The sequence below is a fragment of the Sapajus apella genome, unplaced genomic scaffold, assembly GCF_009761245.1.
Source record: "Sapajus apella isolate SASKATOON/1434 unplaced genomic scaffold, GSC_monkey_1.0 scaffold14, whole genome shotgun sequence".
Lineage (NCBI taxonomy): Eukaryota > Metazoa > Chordata > Mammalia > Primates > Cebidae > Sapajus > Sapajus apella.
The window spans coordinates 13,371,662-13,390,806 of record NW_022436954.1 but is presented as its reverse complement, the minus strand read 5'-3'; the positions used below and the strand labels follow the sequence as shown (position 1 = coordinate 13,390,806).

General features: G+C 50.1%; 1 protein-coding gene across 4 annotated transcripts in view; it reads right to left on the bottom strand.

The window, feature by feature from the left end:
* SLC43A3 (solute carrier family 43 member 3) overlaps positions 1 to 15,549 on the bottom strand; it is a 21,837-nt gene extending 6,288 nt beyond the window's left edge. The window contains exons 1-11 of one of the 4 annotated variants that reach the window (XM_032283388.1): positions 15,467 to 15,549; positions 14,790 to 14,855; positions 14,192 to 14,557; positions 13,738 to 13,867; positions 11,710 to 11,756; positions 9,067 to 9,143; positions 8,760 to 8,852; positions 4,915 to 5,054; positions 3,732 to 3,829; positions 1,798 to 1,971; positions 1,491 to 1,607 (exon numbers count right to left, since the gene is read on the bottom strand). In XM_032283388.1, coding sequence (XP_032139279.1) covers positions 1,491 to 1,607; positions 1,798 to 1,971; positions 3,732 to 3,829; positions 4,915 to 5,054; positions 8,760 to 8,852; positions 9,067 to 9,143; positions 11,710 to 11,756; positions 13,738 to 13,867; positions 14,192 to 14,375 — 1,060 coding nt within the window. In that variant the 5' untranslated portion in view covers positions 14,376 to 14,557; positions 14,790 to 14,855; positions 15,467 to 15,549. Of the gene's footprint in view, positions 1 to 1,490; positions 1,608 to 1,797; positions 1,972 to 3,731; positions 3,830 to 4,914; positions 5,055 to 8,759; positions 8,853 to 9,066; positions 9,144 to 11,709; positions 11,757 to 13,737; positions 13,868 to 14,191; positions 14,558 to 14,789; positions 14,856 to 15,250; positions 15,356 to 15,466 lie in introns of those variants that run through there. The other 3 variants (XM_032283387.1, XM_032283390.1, XM_032283389.1) reach the window with 3 other exon arrangements.
* Between the last annotated feature and the right edge of the window lie 3,596 nt (positions 15,550 to 19,145).

The following is a 19,145-nucleotide window of genomic DNA, read 5'->3' as shown; positions in this document are numbered from 1 at the left end:
AAAAAAAAAAAAAGAAAAGAAAATACCCAAGGAAAGGAATACTTTTAAATGACACATTAAAACAACACCAAATTCAAAATAAGGGAAAATCATCCAGTGTCTTCAACAAATAAACAAGAAAAGGTAGGAGAAGGACTGTTCTAGATTTTAAAAGCTACAGAAGACGCATCGACCAACTACATTGCATGGACCAGGCATGGATCCTAATTTGAACAAACCAACTGTAAAAAGATGTATCTGTAACGACTGGAGGAATTTGAATAGTGGCTGCATAGTAGATGACATTAAGAAATTACTGTTATTTTTTTAGGTGTGATAATGATTTTTATGGTGATGTTTAAGTGAAAGAGGCCTTATTTGTTAGAGATACATTTACGGGTATAGAAATACATTTATGGGTAAAATGATATGATGTCTGAGATTTGCTTTGAAAACTCCAGCAGATGTGGGAGAAGCAGGTTCGCGGGGTCGGGGAAGGGACAGATGAAATAAGGAGACAAAATGTTAGTCTACTTTTGTACCTCCTAACCCAGCAGGTTAAAATACCTCAGAATCCCTCCACTCCTCCAACCATGTCCGAGGATCAGGCCAAAACTCTCTGATGTGGTAAACAGCTTGACCCCTTCTTATATACCTCTCTCTCTCCAGCCTCTTCCCTAAGATTCCCCAGTGCTCTGTGCCCCGGCCAGCCTGACTCACCTGCCTAGATTCCTCAATGTTTCACTCTCTCGTGCACTATTTTGACCCCACTGTGCTCCCGGGCCACTCTCCAAGGCCTCACCTCTTCATCTCCTCCAATCTTACTCATCCTTCAGGTCTTGGCTTAGATGCCACCTCCTCCAGGAAGCCTTCCCTGACACCAACCCCATCCTCACCCAGAACAGATTATGTGACCTTTGTGTCCCCATGGCCCCCTGTGGGTTTGCTTCATGGATTGTAACTGCCTACCTGCCTTTCTCCACCCTCTAGACTGAGAACACCTTGAGAAAAATAACACACCTGTCTTGTCTGTTGCTGAATCCCCGGTGTTTAGCACCATGGCTGACACATAACTGTCACTCAGCGACTAATGTTTTAATGAATGAATGAATGAATGAGTGCAACTAGACAGGGTTAAGAACAAAAGAGAAGGCCGAGCACAGTGCTTCACACCTGTAATCCCAGCACTTTGGGAGGCTGAGGCGGGCAGATCACCTGAGGTCAGGAGTTTGAAACCAACCTGGCCAACATGGTGAAACCCCATCTCTACTAAAAACACAAAAATTAGTTGGGGATGGTGGCACATGCCTGTAATCCCAGCTACTCAGGAGGCTGAGGCAGGAGAATCTCTTGAATCCTGGAGGCAGAGGCTGCAAGGATCTGAGATCACACCACTGCACTCCAGCCTGGGCGACAGAGTAAGACTCCGTCTCAGAAAAAAAAAAAAAAAAGAGACGATGCCATGGGGCAAATGAAGACCTCCCTTGCTGGTTTCCTGATCCCCGTCTCACCTGTCTTTCTTGCTTCCTTCTGGTACTTCTGTTTAAGCCGGTCCATGAGCATGCCATTCCAGGGGGCAACCAGCACTCCAAACTGAGTGAAGGCGAAGGCATTTGTGTAGCTGCTGACTGCAGAGGGCAGAGAGGTTGGTTGATGAGAAGTTTCCAAAACTCCCTTTCAGGCAGGGACTCTCCCACCCTGCCCTTGCCCTGCACGTCCCTCCTCCCCACACCATCAGGCCCTCTTCGGGTGTGCGCAGCCCTGCTGGGAGGTTCTATGTTTCCAGCTGGGATGTGCAGACGGGCTACTGCCACATACCTAATTCCTTGTCCCCCCGGGCCATGTTGGTCAGCAAGGAGTTGAGAGTGCCAATGAAGAGGTAGTGCCACAACTGTATCACGGACAGCCACACCAGGTGCCAGGCAAAGCGCCGAGAGAAAGCGTAGCTCCAGAAGGAGCGGGCTTCCTGCTGCTGCCCTGCTCCTGGGGTTTCTAATGGGGAGAGGAGGATCTGGGTGTGAATTACAAGGGAAGTGGACAGGCAGGATGGGGAGTGTGGAGGCCTCAGTGGAACCGTTTCAGGTCCAGGCTCACCTTCTAACCTTGGCTCCCGGAACTCACCCGGCGTGCTCTGCGCCTGCCTGGGACTCACACATCCCCACCTCCCTGCTTTGTCATGCTGGCCCTACCACCTTGGATGACCCTCTACGTTCTTCTCTGTCTATTGAAATCTGATCTGTCTCTCACAGCCTGGTCAATGGCACTTCTTGCAGTAATACCTTCCTGATCTTTCTCAGCCAGAAAGATGAAAGAAACGACAAGGAGAGGAGAAAGTCAGAGGGGAGAGGAGGATGAGTGTGGGCACTCCTGTTCTAACCTGCTCCTCGGCGCCTCCCTTTCTTTTGATACTAGTATCCTGAGTTTCCCTAGGAAATCTTCCTCTACCGTAATCTTCATGGTCCAAATGGGACGATGAATTCAGTGTCCTGTTCTTCTGTCAAGGTTAACCCATGAGACAGTTCCTCCTAACAAGGCAGACTGGCCGTGAGTTTAGATTAGGATGAACTAATCTAAAACAGGTCTTAGACCTGGCAAGCTCAATTTCCTCCCCTGACTTTGGAAGCTTCCCAGAACCCTATTCTTCTTTCTTTAAAATAAATAAATAAGGCTGGGTACGGTGGCTCATGCCTGTAATCCCAGCACTTTGGAAGGCCTCGGGAGGTAGATCACAAGGTCAAGAGTTCAAGACCAGCCTGGCAAAGATGGTGAAACCCGGTGTCTACTAAAAATACAAAAAAAATTAGCCAGGGGTGGTTGGGCACCTGTAATCCCAGCTACTAGGGAGGCTGAGGCACAGAATTGCTTGAACCCGGGAGGTGGAGGTTGCAGTGATCCGAGATCATGCCACAGCACTCCAGCCTGAGAGACAGAGCAAGACTCCGTCTCAAATAAATAAATAAATATTTTGGATCCAATTGGCAGATGGTAAAAATAAAAACAAAAAAAATCAATTTTATTGTGTATATTTAAGATATTCAATATGATGTCACGGGATACATATAGCTACAAAGACGGCTACTATAGTGAAGCAAATCGTCTTACACTTCTACCTGTTTTGTGGCAAGAGCAGTTAAAATCTCCTGTTTAGCAACGTCCCAAACACAACGCAATGTGATTACCTACAGTCTCCACGCTGTGCATTAGACCTTTTCATCTCTAGACCTTTTCATCCTGCTCCTCTGCTCCCCATGTCCTTTGACCCACGCCTCCCATCTCCTCTCCCACCCCATTCTTATTTCCACTGTAGCCAGCTGCGGTTTGTGTAACCAAAGATGCAGAACAGAGAGAAAGGAAAGGAGGCAGTGATGGAGTTGGGACAATAAGAGAGGGCAGACCCAAGAGACCTGGAGAAATGGGGACATTGCACCAGACTTAGTACAATGGCATCACAGAAGAGGGCAGAACCGAGGAGTGGGGGGTAGGGAAGGCAACCCGTGGAAGGCAGCCTTCAGGGGGGTGGGAATGTGATGGGGACATGAAAGAGAGAAAAGACGGACAGAAAAGAGACAAAAGCCCTGCCCCTCTCTGGACCCTCCATTAAGTGAGGGTGTTGGGAAGACGCCTAAGGTTCCTTCTCTGCCCTACGTTTCCTGATTCCCGGTCCCTGAGGGAATTCTGGAAATGAGGATCCAGGAAAGGCACAAGGAGAGGTTCGGGTCTGGAGGAGCGATGGGTTAGCCAGCAGGGCTCACCTTCCTTGGCTGAAAGGAACTCCTTTGACTGTAGCTCCCTGTTTTCTTGCTCAGCTGTTTCCTTCTCTTCCTTCGTCGTGCCATTCCCAGAGCACAGGCTATGGAAACAGAAGCCCCACCGGCAGGGCCAAGGACTGTGAGCTGAACCTGAGACTCCGACTGGAGGGAACAGTATGGGGAATCCCACATTTCACTGCACTTCAGAATCACCTTTTAGCCACCCTGATGCCCAGGCTGCAGACCAGACCAGTTAAATCAGATGTCTGGAGGTGAGAGCCAGCCTTCCTTTTCTAAGCTCTCTGTGTGAATCTAGTGATTCTAACAGGCAGCAAATTTGGGAAGCACAGGAAGCATGAAAAGAGCGGGGCAGGCCCAGGTTCAAATCCCGCTCTGCCTCCTCCTAGCAGCAGAAAGGTAGCTCAGACTTAACCCGTCCGAACCTCATTTTTCTCATGTAGAAAATAGAGATAAGGCTATCTGAGAGGAGTATTGTGAGGATGGAATCAGAGAGCACGTGGGGACTGACAAACAGTAAGTGAGCAGCAAAGGAATACCCTCCCCCTACTCCTTGCGGCAACTGACTGCAAAAATGATCACATTTCTTCGCCTCCTCTGTATTTCCCCCTTTTGAATGAGACTTTGCAGCTCTGTTTCCCCATGCCCTGAATCTGGGCCAGCCTTGTGAACTGCTTCAGCCAAAAGAATGCAGCAGAAGTGGTTGTGCCAATTCCAAGCCTAAACCTCAAGAACACTTGTGCATTTCTTCGCTCTTTCAGAACTCTGAAATCACTGTGTGAATGAGCCCACGCTGGCTTGCTGGAGGATGACAGCTACGTGACCCAGGCATCCCTGTCACTCCAAACCCACGTGAGTGAGGCCATCCTAGCGTATCCAGCCCCCAAGTCACCCTCCGAATGATCAGATGCGTGAATGAGCCCCCGTCAAAATCATCTACATCTGGCCCTGATCAGTAGAACTAGCCAGCTGCCCACAGACTTGTGAAAAATAACAAATGCTTAACGTTTTAGGCTGCTGTGTTTTGAGATCATTTGTTATGCAGCAATAGCTAACAGATACGCTGCTCCCATCTTCCTCCTCTCCTGTGACAGGTTTGCTTTGCCCTATCCATCCCACCCTAGGGCCAATGAGGGGCCCTGGCCCACAGTCATCAGAGAGTCCTTACCCATAGCTGTAGTTGGGGGGCAGTGGGTAGGGGATGTGGCCCCGGGGCATCAGGAGGAAAGTTCGTGCTACATGCCAGGTACTGCAGACAGAGAGGAAGATGAAGGAGGCCCTGAGGCTGATGCCCTTTTCATAAAGAAGCTGCAGAAGGAGGAGGAAAAAGTCAGTGTCACACTCATGTACGCGGCAGTACTATTCGCAACAGCCAAAGGATGGAAGCAACCTAAGGGTCCATCAGCATATGAACAGCTCAACATAATGTGATCTCTACACACAATGGAATATTATTCAGCCTTAAAAAGAGGAAGGAGGACAGCATGCTCACACCTATCATCCCGGCACTTTGGGAGGGAGGAGGATCAGTTGAGTCCAGTTCAAGACCAGCCTGGACGGCATACAGAGACCCTCACTCCTCTACAGATTTTTTTCTTTAAATTAGTTGGGTGTGGTGGCACACACCTGTAGTCCCAGTTACTCAGGAGGCTGAGGAGGGAGGATTGCTTGAACCCAGAAGTTTGAGGCTATAGTGAGCCATGACTGGGCCATTGCACCCCAGTCTGGGCAATGAAGCATGACTTTGTCTAAAAAAAAAAAAAAATGGGAAAGAAATTCTGACACGTGCTACATGGATGAACCTTAAGAACACCAGGTGGGGCCGAGCGAAGTGGCTTGTGCCTGTAATTCGAGCACTTTAGAAGACCGAGACAGGAGAACTGCTTGAGTCCAGAAGCTTGAGATCAGCCTGGGAAATAGCAAGACCCCATCTCTACTAAAAATAAATAAATTAGCTGAGCGTGGGGTGCATGCCTGTGATCCCAGCTACTCAGGAGGCTGAGGTGAGAGGATAGCTTGAGCCCAGGAGTTTAAAGCTGCAGTGATCCATGACCAGGCCACTGCACTCAGCTTGAGCAATGGATCAAGACCCTGTTTCAAAAAAAAAAAAGAAAAGAAACATTATGCTAAGAGAAATAAAAGGACACATTCTGTATGATGCTACTCATAGGAGCTACCAGTGTAGTCAGATTCATAGAGAAAAAAATTAGAATGATGCTTGCCAGAGGCTGGAGGGGCAGGGAAGGGGACGGAAGGAAAAATGGGAAGTTAGTGTTGAATGGTACAGATCCAATTTTAGAAGATAAAAAAGCGTTCTGGAGATGCATGGTGGTGATGATTGTACAGCAACATGCATGTACTTAAGGCCAGTGAACTGCACACCTAACTGTGGGTAAGGCAGGGCGTGGTGGCTCCTGCCTGTAGTTCCAGCACTTTGGGAGGCTGAGGCAGGTGGATCACTTGAGGCCAGGAGTTCCAGATCAGCCTGGTCACCATAGTGAAACCTCATCTCTACTAAAAATACAAACGTTAGCTGGGCATAGTGGCACGCACCTATAATCCCAGCTACTTGGGTGGTTGAGGCAGGAGAATCACTTGAACCCGGGAGGAGGAGGTGGCAGGGAGCCAAGATCGTGCCACTGCACTCCGGCTTGGGCAACAGAGTGAGACTCTGTCTCGAAAAAAACAAAATACAAAAGGTTAAGATGGTAAATTTTATGTTATGTATATTTTATCACACACAAAATCATCAGCATAAGACGTCAGAGGCAGGAGCTGGAGCTCTGCTTTCCAAGGAGTCCTAGTACAAGCTGTCGCCTACCGTCCTGGAAGCTGATTAGGGACACCTGGTACACACATGCCCCCACCCCAAGACACACTTGGCAGTGGAGGAGTCCTCGTATAGCCCATCCCTACGGCCTGTGAAGCCGCCTCGTGTGGCTCCCCAGAGATCTTCTAGCCCAGTGCCTATTCCCACAGTAACAGCAAAGGCCTTTTGTTCAAAGAAAATTCTACACAAAAATTCAACTTAGAAAACACACTAACAGAAAGCTTGCCAGTCCCCTCCGTCTGCATTCTCCTTGGTGACTGGCATGGCATCAAAGAGAAGCCCTAAGTTCCTCAACACTCCGTTTGAAAACCACTGACCTCGCGCAGCCTCCTCCCATTTTACAGAGAGTGACACTGAGGTCCAGAGAGGTGCAGTGAGTTGCTCAATGAATTGTCAGAGTAAGCAGCAGCAAAATCAGATTAAACTAAGAATTCCCGCTCCTGCTTCCTCTCCCCTTCCAACTCTAGAGAGAGAGGAGAGAAGCTGGGCATGGTGGCTCATGCCTGTAATTTCAGCACTTTGGGAGGCCAAGGAAGGCAGATTACTTGAGGTCAAAAGTTTAAGATCAGCCTGGTCAACATGGAGAAACCCCATCTCTGCTAAAAATACAAAAATTAGCCAAGCGTGTGGTGGCACACCTATAGTCCCAGGTACTCGGGAGGCTGAGGCAGGAGAATTGCTTGAACCGGGAGGTGGAGGTTGCAGTGGGCCAAGATTGCACCAATGCACTCCAGAATGAGAGTCCATCTCAAAAAAAAAAAAAAAAAAGGCTGGGCACAGTGACTCACACCTGTAATCCCAGCCCTTTGGGAGGCTGAGTCAGGCAGATTGCAAGGTCAAGAGATCGAGAGCATCCTGGCCAACATGGTGAAACCCCAACTCTACTAAAAATATAAAAAATTAGCCGGGTGTGGTGGCACATGTCTGTAGTCCCAGCTACTTGGGAGGCTAAAGCATGAGAAATCGCTTGAACCTGGGAGGCGGAGGTTGCACCACTGCACTCCAGCCTGGCAACAGAGTGAGACTCTGTCTCAAAAAAAAAAAAGAGAGAGGAGAGAAAGGGAGGAACACCCAGGGGAGGGAGGGAGAGCCTGGAAAGTGGCTCTCATGCCGGAAGTGGGAAGGCTTGAGTGCGCCAGCAGCTCAGTCTCTGCATGACCCTCCAAGCCAAGGTGTTTATGGGACTCAGCTAGACCCACGTCTGTGTGGGGACTGCCAGAGATCGTCTTCTCTGCCCCCATAACCCACAGGCAGTGCCGACTGCCTCTGGCCCAACACTAAGCCCTGAGAAAAGTCCCAGGTTGGGTGGCTTGAGATTCAGACTCTTCCATTCCTTTCACTCAGCCATCTGCAGAACAAGGTAATTGTTCTCCAGCTTGTTGCCTCATAATCGAAGCATGGTTGCCATAGCTCCAGCTATCACATCCTCCCACCGCAAAATTCAAGGAGGAAGGCTTTGTTTTTACTCTGCTTTCACCTTCCATCAGGGAAGAAATGTCCCCGGAGTCTTCTACTATATATGCCCCCTTTATCTGATTAAAAAGGACCTGATCATAAGCCCACCTCCATCCATCATTAGCAAGGGGTAAAGGGATTGCCACGGTTGGCTTTGATCGATCAGGATTCATCCCCTGGGCTAAGCAGGTCACTGTCCAGATAAAACTGCCCGCAATGAATAAGGCAGAATGGTTGTTGATTGACCTCTAATAGCCTTGGCAACCATTTATCCCCTGACATCCCAACATCAGACACAGCTAGACAAGCCTCTGTGTGTGCCCCTGCTGTGCCTACTAGCCACTTGCTACCTTCTTTTCCAAACTAGAAGCTCACAGCAGCAAACACCCCCCTCTAAAGGGCTCCCAGCCTCTGCCCAACACCGGCCCAAGCACATCATGACCACTGCCACAAACGCTTGGGCAAGGTTGAAGAAGGGGCTTAGTGGTTACAAGCTCTGGCTCTAGAAGCAACAAGCCTGGGTTCAAGTTCAAGTATCATGGTTATTAGCTGCAGAAACCTCAACAAGCTTCTTAACCTCTGAGACTCAAATGCTTTGTCTGTAAAATGGGGGTAGGTAACACAGTACCTACCTCACCGAGTTGATGGACAGAAATAATGCAAGGTTCACAAGACAAGCGTCTGGCATATACAAGGGCTCGATGGACGTTGGCTATTGCTGTATTTACCTTAATAATAAGGAAGACTGCCGAGGAAGAGTCAAATGCTCCATTGTAGAGAGTGATGATGGTCGAACGGTGTTGGCCAAATAGGTTCCCAATCTGGGGATGGTAGGATCATCCTGAATCACATATTTATTCATGAAGCAGACACTTCCTGAGCACGTGGCAGGGCTTGCTTATACCCTAACCCACCCTCCACCCCTAGAGCCCCCACCTCAGCTTGGGCCAGCCCCATCTGAGGCAGCCAATTGTAGAAAAGGGTCTCTCCTTCCCTCCACCCTGCCAAGTGCCCGGGATTAGGGTAGGTTCCCACCTGCAGGTTGGTGATGAGAAACAGGATTCCCCCAACGGACAGCAGTGGCATGGCCAGGAAGAGCAGCACAGCTGAGCCTGAACCATCAAAATCAGAGGTAGGGTGGTGCCACAGGGCAACCCAAACACGGAGCCCCAAACTCTGCTCCCACCTGCTCCAAATTCCCAACAATCCTGGTGTCCAGGCCCCAGTTCTAGCCAGCCTTCAGGTATCCTTCAAGGGTTTTTAGGATACTGGCCTAGGCTTCCCCAGATATCTCTGTGGGTCCTGAGCCACCTTCTTCCCCACCAAAGTTGGTGCTCAGTCTGTGGCAGGCCAGGAAGCCTACAGAGTCAGAGCTCTAAGTGAAGCCACCTCTTTTCCCTCAGTAAACCACAAACTGCCTCTCCTTTTCATTCTTGACACTCCAGGAGAAGACAACCCTGGACTTAGGCACCTAGCTCAACCCTCAAGCCCAGCCCCTAATTCATGGCATTGGCCCTGAGCCTCAGGGAACAACAGTCCCTCCTCTTCCTGCTTCAGGTGCTATGAGAACTGAGTGGGAAAAGGATGATGGTCTTTTCTTTGTTCACTAAAATCAACACTTTCTTGGTGCCGGGCATTGTGCTTGGCACTGGAAACGCAAGATGAATAAAAGACACTCCTTGCCCTTAAGTAGACTGACATGCAAACAAATGGTTATAACAGGTCCAGTAAGTGACAGCAGGAAAGCTCAAGAGCTGGGGTAAGGGAACCCTTGACAAATGAGTCCTCCCCAAACCAGACTTCTGCCCGCCACTATTTTGGCCCTAAACCATGCCCGTCCTATTATTTGCTAAAAATGTTTTAAGTTGACTCACTTTTATCCAAAAGAAATCTATTTTTAAAGGACACTTTCTATCACTACTGTAGATGAAAACACGGGCATTGCTTGTCATGAATAGAAAGTAACTGTAAAAATAAATACAATTAAAGAAAAACAATGCTATTCAACTGCAGCTGGACGCAGTTGCCCTTAGCACGTTCAAAGCCTGAGACCCGCTCGTCTCCTCAGTGTTAAAATTCACACCGGCCACACATCAAGACATTCTTTCATGAAATCAGAAGGACTGAAAGAGAAATAAAAAGGGAATCGCTGTTCTGCCAGGTGATTTGATGTTTATCAGTGTAGCTGTGTAGTGTGTGCGTCCCTAACATCCTCTTAAGTACTGTGCTGTCCCTTAAGAAGCACTGCCAAGAGCTAATTTTAGAGCATTCACACCATTTACCATTCAATTTCTGTCTTTATGAAATGTACATCTCTCCTATTGCTAAAGGCGGGAGACTCTCCTTTCACAATAGAGTTCTTGTGGCCTCAGTGCTTTTTCCAAAACCAAAAAGCCCTGTGTTATGGAGGAAGAGGAGGATTGCTGCTCAGATGATTTGCAAGAGAGTGACACACATTACCCAGCCACCACCTCCACATTTGGGCACTTGAAAATCATTTACAGGCTTTTAGAGGAGAGGACGCTGGTTTGATAAGGAGAGTGGTTTGAAATAATTGGTTTGGGGTGCCGGGCCATCTCAGGAGATCTGTGTGGACAAAGACGTGCAGCCTCCGTGTTTGCCCAGCATGAGTGCAGACAGCCCTGTGACACTGTTGGGATTTAGCGTAGCTTATACACACTAATGTACCCTTCTTTCCTAAACCCAAAATTGAGCTGCAGGTGTGACACTAGGGAGGAACATTCGGAGGCATCCCGGGGCCAGCATAACCAAGGCAGTGAGAGAAAGCAGAGTCAGGGGTCAGGAGGCCTGCACACCACACCCACCTCCCTCTCACTTTCTCTGTGGCTGTGGGCGTGTCTTTGCAAGGGGTCCCTCTGTGGTCTCAGTTTCTCCTCTGTGTAATGGGTGGAAGGGCAGTGGAGAATAAACCAGATTGGAATCCCAGACTTATAGGCTGGTAAAATTTAAAAACAAAGATTTTGAGTCCAACAAGGTTGTCAGCTTTTACACCCTGCTAAGGATATTTTCAAAATGGTCATTCATATAATCATTTCATTAAAAAGAGAAAGAGAATATTTTAATACATACAAGAAGGATGTAAAGGTTTGTTGTTCTTGCTGTTTAGGTTTTTTCTTTTTTTTGAGACAGAATCTCACTTTGTCACCCAGGTGGCAGTACAGGGGCGTGATCTTGGCTCACCGCAACCTCTGCCTCCTGGGTTCAAGCAATTTTCCTGCCTCAGCCTCCAGAGTAACTGGGATTATAGATGTGTGCCACTGTCCGGCTATTTTTTGTATTTTTTTAGTAGAGAAGGGATTTCACCATGTTGGCCAGGCTGGTCTCAAACTCCTGACCTCAGATGATCCACCTATCTCAGCCTCCCAAAGTGCTGGGATTACAGGAGTGAGCCACTGTGCCTGGCCAGATGTGAAGTTTTGAATAAATTGTACTCTCTAAAGTAACCCCTCTCCATTGTCCTTCCTTTTCACATTTTCTCCATAGACTAAACTGTTTTCACAGAGCAGCAACAGTTCAATATCCTTCCAGGATTCTTTCAAGCTGTGGATCTCTGAATCACCATGTGGTCTATATGTGTTGCCTGTGGCCCTCTGCACCTGCCCCAGCCACCAGGTGCCCTGAGCTTGCTTCCCGCCCACCCCGCCTCACAGCACTCACCTGCAGAGGTGAAGGCTATGATGAGTGTGGCAGTGGTGTAGAGAAATCTGAAACACACAACAGGAAAAGCAGAATGTTGTCAAGGAGGGAGAAACCTGGGAGACAAAACACAATCTGTCACCCAACCCACAGGTATAGGACTTGACCACACCCTCAGCCTGGGATGCCCGGGCACTGATGTCTCTGAGCCCCGGGCTCAGAACCAGCTGTGAGAAGCTGCGATGAGATTGAGATGTGGTCCTGGCCTCACGGACAGTGCATTTTGCTCATTCTGAGGCCCAAGGCTAGCATGAGGAGTCTTGGCCAATGAGCTGACAATGTGATTGGCTTGGGATTTAGCCAAGACAGAGTGGGCAAAGCCAAAGTCCTCCCACCTAGAAGCCCTAACAGCCTGACCCCCTGGAGAAAGCGGTTAGTGCCTAGTCTGCAAATCAACATCTTGAGTTCCAGCTCATCCTCATTGTGAGACCTTGGGCAAGGTGCTGTCCTTCTCTGGGCCTCAGACGCCTTTTCTTTTTTATTTTTATTGCATTTTAGGTTTTGGGGTACATGTGAAGAACATGCAAGATTGTTGCATAGGTACACACATGGCAGCGTGATTTGCTGCTTTCCTCCCCTTCACCTATATCTGGCATTTCTCCCCATGCTATCTCTCCCAACTCCCCACCTCCCACTGTCCCTCCCCTATAGCCTTTTCTATAAAAAGAAATAATTGGGCCAGACGCAGTGGCTCATGCCTGTAATCCCAGAACTTTGGGAGGCTGAATGGTCAGATCATGAGGTCAGGAGTTCAAGACCAGCCTAGTCAACATGGTAAAACCCCATCTCCAGTAAAAATACAAAAATTAGCCGGGCATGGTGGTGTGCGCATAATCCCAGCTACTGGGGAGGCTGAGGCAGAAGAATCGCTTGAACCCAGGAAGCAGAGGTTGCAATGAGCCGAGATCACACCACTGCATTCCAGCCTGAGCCACACAGCAAGACTCTGTCTTCAAAAAAAAGAAAGAAAGAAAGAAAGAAATGACTGATCTAGCTCAGAGTGCTGTGATTTCAGGACTACAGTCTCAAAGCTATAAGGATCCCTTAGCATTTGGGGGTCTTGTAAGGCATGCAGTAATAAAAGCCATGTTCTAAGGCTGGAGAAGAGGAAGGGGGCACAGAAGGGGAGGAAAGAGAGGGGGGCAGGGAGCCAAAGACCAACAAGCACTGAGATACAGTCATTCTGCACCCAAAGGTTTAAAATGTAAGGGACTGGCTTTACTCTCTGGCTATTTCCAGAAAGGGAAACCCAGCCAGCCCTCTGTCCCTCTTTCTGACAACTGATCTCACACGTGCCTCCCTGGAAACACCTGCTCTGAACTGTATCAGCCCCCAGCAGGCCGCTGATTATCACTGAGCCTGGCCACAGAGCACGAGATTAGGGTGCAACCACACGCTGTGTGCGTGAGATCACACCCCGAACCTCCTGACTCATCTGCACAGGAAACCCCACTGTCTCGTCTCCCCTCCAGTCAGAAGGGACCTGAAATTCCACCAGTGGCAATACCAAGGAAACTTCCTGTTAGCTAAGCCCCTGGGGAGTGATGGTGGAGGAGCGGGGAGCGAGGAGAATGAGGATGAAGCCTGAGCAACGTGGATGTGAGGCTGTGCCAGGGATGAGGACAGGGATCCTCGGGCTGAAGGAAGAGAGGAGCAATTTTAAGTTTTGCTAATTTTGTAACCCTGGCTCCAAGCCAGCCCTTACAGGAAGTCAGTCTGGCCTTGGCTCAATTCAGCACGTGATAGGGAAGCCACATTCTTACAGAGCAGGGAAAGAGGTGAGGAAACGGAAGCGAGGCTGTGGGAAGTGGCTGAGTCCAGAGAGTCCCGCTGCCTGGGGCTGTTCCTAACAGCTGCTGGGAGTGAGCTTCGGGTGTGGGGCCTGGCAGGGTGGCCGGGCTGTCTGACCTGGATTTCACTCCAAGCGAGGCTGCTGCCTGAGGGGTCCCACTTGCCCACGTTTGCCTGGGCTGGGCCTTTGGGACTTACATGGCTATGAGGCGTGCCACGGTGGTCTTGAACCGGTCAAAGACATAGCCGCTGGGGAACGTCATGAAGTTGTTCATGAAGGACGCGATGGTGAAGATGAGTGAGAACCTCTCATCCTGGACTTTGCAATCTGGAGGGGAAGAAAAAGGTCTCCCATGCATTCCAGCCTTCCCGCCAAATAAGCACACAGCCCGGGCTCCGCCCACCTCGGACAGCTTGCCGGTGGCAAAGTTGTCCCTTAAGCTGAGCTGAAATGTGACTGCCCCTAATGACCCCTCAGGAGCTGGTGCCTCCCTCCCAGGCACTTCCCAGACCCAGTGGGGTGAGGGCTACTGACCCTTCCCCTCACCATAGAAAGGCTGGATGGGTGAACAGGGAGCCAAATCCTACCTACCCCTTGCCACCACCTGGGAGCCAGACCTAACTTCCTTAGAAAAGTTCGCTCTGCCCTTACCAGCCTGCTCTGTGGCATTGCCAATCAGCCCGGCATCTGGTTCACACAGCTTTTCAAAGTAATGCTCTTTCTTGAAGACAAACACGAGCGAAGGCCAGCCAAAGAGGACGCCTGCAAAGCACAGGCATTCCAGCAGCCCCGTCAGCAGGGTGGCCAAGTGCAGGGGCAGGCCCAGGCCAGCCATGGCCAGAGGCGGAGTGAATCCTCAAATCCCACTTTATCCTCCTGGATCTATCACAGGCCCTGTAAGCCTGGCGTTTGAGCACTTGGAAAATTCCACTGGCAAGCCAAGGCCTTCCCTTGCCGTAGCTCTCTGGTTCTGCTGCAGGCCTGGGCCAAAACCATCAGCGGGTGATTCTCTGGGTCCTGTGAAATAAAGACAGAGGCTGCTGGAAGAGGAGGCTTGCGGGAAAGGTAAAGGACTAGAGTTATTTGTGGGGTGCAGTAAGAGCCAGGGTGATCATGGCCACTGGCAGCAAATGTGGGGGAAAACCACTCCAATACATCATTTCAGGCACTGCATCTGAGTAACCACGTGGCAAGTAGAGAGGCAGGTCTTCATGGCCACCTGGAGTCACAGGTGAGATAAACGACTTACCCAGTAGCTCCCCCAGCAGCAGATGGAGAAGCGGAGCTCCTGTGCTCGAGTTCTGAATACCGTCCGCTGAAATAATGACAGCAACTCAACCAGGTGCAGGGGCAGGGAGGCTTTACGCCGAACACACAAACTCCCGCTGCCAAGTTGGTGTTGTTATCTTCAGTTTATTGACAAAGCAACAAAAGCTCCCGCGGATTTCAGGAACTTGCCGAAGGTCACAGGGCTGTGTAGTCACAACGCAGGCCAGGCTACTGCCAGAAAGACTCCAACCCCCAGGACCCTGGCCTAGGACTCCCAAGCCTGGCCCCCGCCGCCCTTCCTTCCTCGCATCAGCTTCCACCAGGAAAGCCTCCGGGGCGGCTCCCCGCCAGCCTCCGCACCCTGCTCCAGCCTGCGGCCGGCCCGCCACGCAGACGAGCCCGACGGGCCTTGGCCCCAGAAAAGGTGACCCCTCGCCCTACCCGCCTGGGGCGCGCTGGGCTCTCCGCGCCCTTCCCCTCCGCGCGATTGATTGCCGGGCTGGCCAAGATTCGCTTTCGCGCCTCTCGCCGCCCCTCCCAGTCCCCTGCCGGCCTCCCGCCCCCGCCTGCCCTCCCGGAAGGGGCTGGGGCAAGCCTGCCAGGCTCCATCACTTCCTTCTCCTTTCCCTTCCTCGCAGCCTCCCGCGTCCTTTTTACCTCTCCCTCTTGGAATTTCTTCTCCCTCTAGAACCCCCTATGGCCCCAGCGGCGTCTTTCCCCCATCTCGCTGCCTTTCAGCCGCCCCGCCCCGTTGCTTCTGCCTCCCCTAACCAAGTTAGTTGAATGCTGTCATTCACTCAGGCCTACCCAGGGAAAATGTCACACACTTACGGCACCCAGAGGACACACAGATCACATGCGGGCATACAGACACACACACTCTGTCTGTTTCATGCATCTTGCCTTGACCGCTGGGTGTGCAGGAAACATATTTTTCCTATTTGCTCACCAGCTCAACCCTTTCTCCCAGTTTCACACTCCCACAGCTGCCAAAATATCCCAACCGCAGAATCAGGGAGCCAAGAACCAGGACTGAGGGCTTTTCAGAAACCATCCCCTGGAGGAGTGTCTTTTCACTCCCAAGGATCCCTTCCTGCCAGACTCCATTGATTAACTATTCATTCATTGCCGCATTTTTTATTAATCAAAGACATATATAATTGCCCATTGGAGCTTGTGATCAGGGTGAGGTAGCCAGTCTAAGCAGCTGCCTTACTACCCTTCCAGCCCAGAGCACGTGAGCTGACTGACATCTTCTTTGGCCTGTGCCTCCGTTTCCTTGCCAAAAGCCCAGTTTTGGGGGAGAGCTTCTTGCATATTAGATGCAGTCTGCAGACTCCCAAGCCCAGCTTTCTGGTTCCCCTGAGGCCCCAGGAACTCTAGCTATTCCAAGCCCAGTCCTCTTTTTTTTTAAAGAGGAAGAAACAGAAGTTGGTGTAGGGGATGGCCAGAACTGAGTATTTTCCAGATCACCACCAAAGCACAAAAGATAAAGTCTGTGACCCCACCCTAGTGACTTGGCTGAATGGAGGAAGGGATGGCTGGGGTCCTGTACCCTAAGGTACTCGCTAGTTATACGACCGGAGGCAAGCTTTTCTGCTGCCCCACCTGTAAGACGAGCACAACGGTACCTTAATTATAGGAACTGTCATAAAAGAAGTATGAGAGGAATGTATGAGGTCCTTGCATGGCACAGGTGCTGTCGGCAGACTGTAGGGTGGTGGATTTTCTAGTCTGCAGTTATGTAGACAGAGCCAGGGAAATATGGGGACAAATTTCAAAGGAGCTTGCCAAGGTCACTCTGCGAAGCCACAGCACCTTCCCAACTCTGAAACCTATGCTCTCCTCACCCCGTCTTAACAAATATTTGGATAGAGAAAACAAGTCTTTTCTTAAAGTAACATTATTTACGGGAGAAAAATCCACTAAAATATAGCCGCCCAGGACAAACAGGACTTAAGATCCAAGATTTTGTATTTCACTACAAGACACAAAGACACTGAAATTCACGCATGCCCTATCTTCTGCTCTGGCGTACATCTTAGTCTCCTGAGGACCTGGGGGATCAGTAAGTGTGGAAGTAGCAAGGGAGAACAGAAAAAAGTCAAAGCAAAGGGAGAGATTTTAGAATGTTAATCTGCAGGAGCCTGTCAGAAAGGTCCGGCTCACGGGCTACCTGCACATCCAGGACTGGAGCACGGGACACGGACAGGTCGTCCAGGGCTCTGTCCACCTTATCTTGTTACCTCTCTTGGCTTTCAGAGCCTCCACTCCACGCCCCCCATCAATGTCACCACCAACATTGATGGAGGCTCCACGCCCCGCATCAATTGTGGAAGACACAGCCTCTATTAACACAAGTCTTACTGAAACTGTTGGGACAGGAAATTAGAATATCCTCTGAACCGTTCCTGCGTTCTTTGGTTCGAATTCCAGCAGCCAGCAAAGGCAGATGCTACTCTATCACTCTCCTCCCTGGCTCTGATGAGGATTAATGAGTAACATCAGAGAAAGGAGTGATTATAATAAGGTCTGACGGCGCACACGCTGTCTTCATCCCTTTTCTCTTTGCCTCCTTCCCCATCATCTCACATCTTTTTTTTTATTGATTCGTTGGTTCAGCCAATACATGTGGCGCCCCAGGCTCTGTGCCAGGTGCTGGGAGTCATAGAGAAGAGATTCAGTGCCCGCCCTCAAGGGGCTCATTCTCTAGTGGGAGAGAGACAAAGAGACCCCAGATATCTGGAGTGAGGGAATAGTCTGCCAGGCAGAGACCAGCACAGCACAGTGAAAGGCATGGAACCTCAACAGCACGAGAACATTTGGGGACCAGCTAGAGCACAGGTTGGTGATGAAAGTGGCAAGATTTGAGGCCAGCGTCACCGTCTAAATGAGGGCATTAAGATTTCAGCCCACATCAAACAATCATGTCCTACTGATTTCACCCCTTAATACCGTTCCTATCCATCCTTGGCCACTGCTCCAGGCAGGCACTCATCATCTCTCTCACAGGCATCATCTGCATCTAAACCATCGTCATTCTGCTGCAAGAGTTTATTTCCATGGTTCCTGCTGGATGACATCCCTTAGCTGCTCAAAACCCTTCTGAGGTCCAGTTAACTGGCTGGTAAGGACCAGTCCAGGTTCCGGGGATGCCAGCCATGGGACACTGCTTTGAGGGAAAGAGGGAGCACAGAACTGGGTCTCCTGCATCCTACCCAAGTACCAATGCTGGAGGGGGTTTTCCTTCCCATCATCAGCAGATCTGGATATCCAGGATCCACCCTATGGGTGTTTTGTTTTGTTTTGTTTTGTTTTTTGAGACGGAGTTTCGCTCTTGTTACCCAGGCTGGGGTGCAATGGTGCTATCTCGGCTCACCGCAATCTCCGCCTCCTGGGTTCAGGCAATTCTCCTGCCTCAACCTCCCGAGTAGCTGGGATTACAGGCACGCGCCACCATGCCCAGCTAATGTTTTGTATTTTTAGTAGAGATGGGGTTTCACCATGTTGACCAGGATGGTCTCGATCTCTTGACCTTGTGATCTACCCGCCTCGGCCTCCCAAAGTGCTGGGATTACAGGCTTGAGCCACTGTGCCCGGCAGCCTATGGGTGTTTTTATGGCCAGTGTGGGAAGATGGATATGTTTAGGTTTGGGAAAAAGGGTTTGCCAAACAGGAAAATATAAGTGAGCTGCACCCCATTATTCCCCTGGGACAAGCAATGTGCCTGTGCCTCTAGTCCTCCAGAGTGAGAGTGCCGCCTTCCAATGCAGCCCCCGCCTCTCCACGGACCCGTCTCCTTAAGCCTCCTCTGAATAACCTCAGCGAGGACAATTGCCAGTCTCTGGGCAGAGTCCAGATAGTCTCTCCTTCCCTCTGACATCACTTTCTAAATTTGTAGCTGTAGGTAAACTCTGAGCCATTCACATAAAGGGCTTTGATTTCGGCCACACCAAACACATAAGCAAACAAAAACAAACAAACATAAGCTTTCCTTTCACAATGGGCTCGTGCAAATTACAATGTTTGGTTTTCCCACTGACAGTCTTGAAAGGGGTTTCTAGAGCCTGCTTTGGAAGTCAGAAAGCAAAAGGTAAATGCAAACTCTTCATTTCACCTGCAGGGAACATGCTAACCATCTTGAGGCTGATGCCAGAAATAATACAAGCACATCGATATCGAGCCGATTGCTGATATCTCCAAGCTTCCGTCCCCTCATCTACAAAATTGGTATCGATGGTGGCTCACGCCTGTAATCCCAGCACTTTGGGAGGCCGAGGCGGGTGGATCTTGAAGTCAAGAGATCGAGACCATCCTGGTCAACATGGTGAAACCC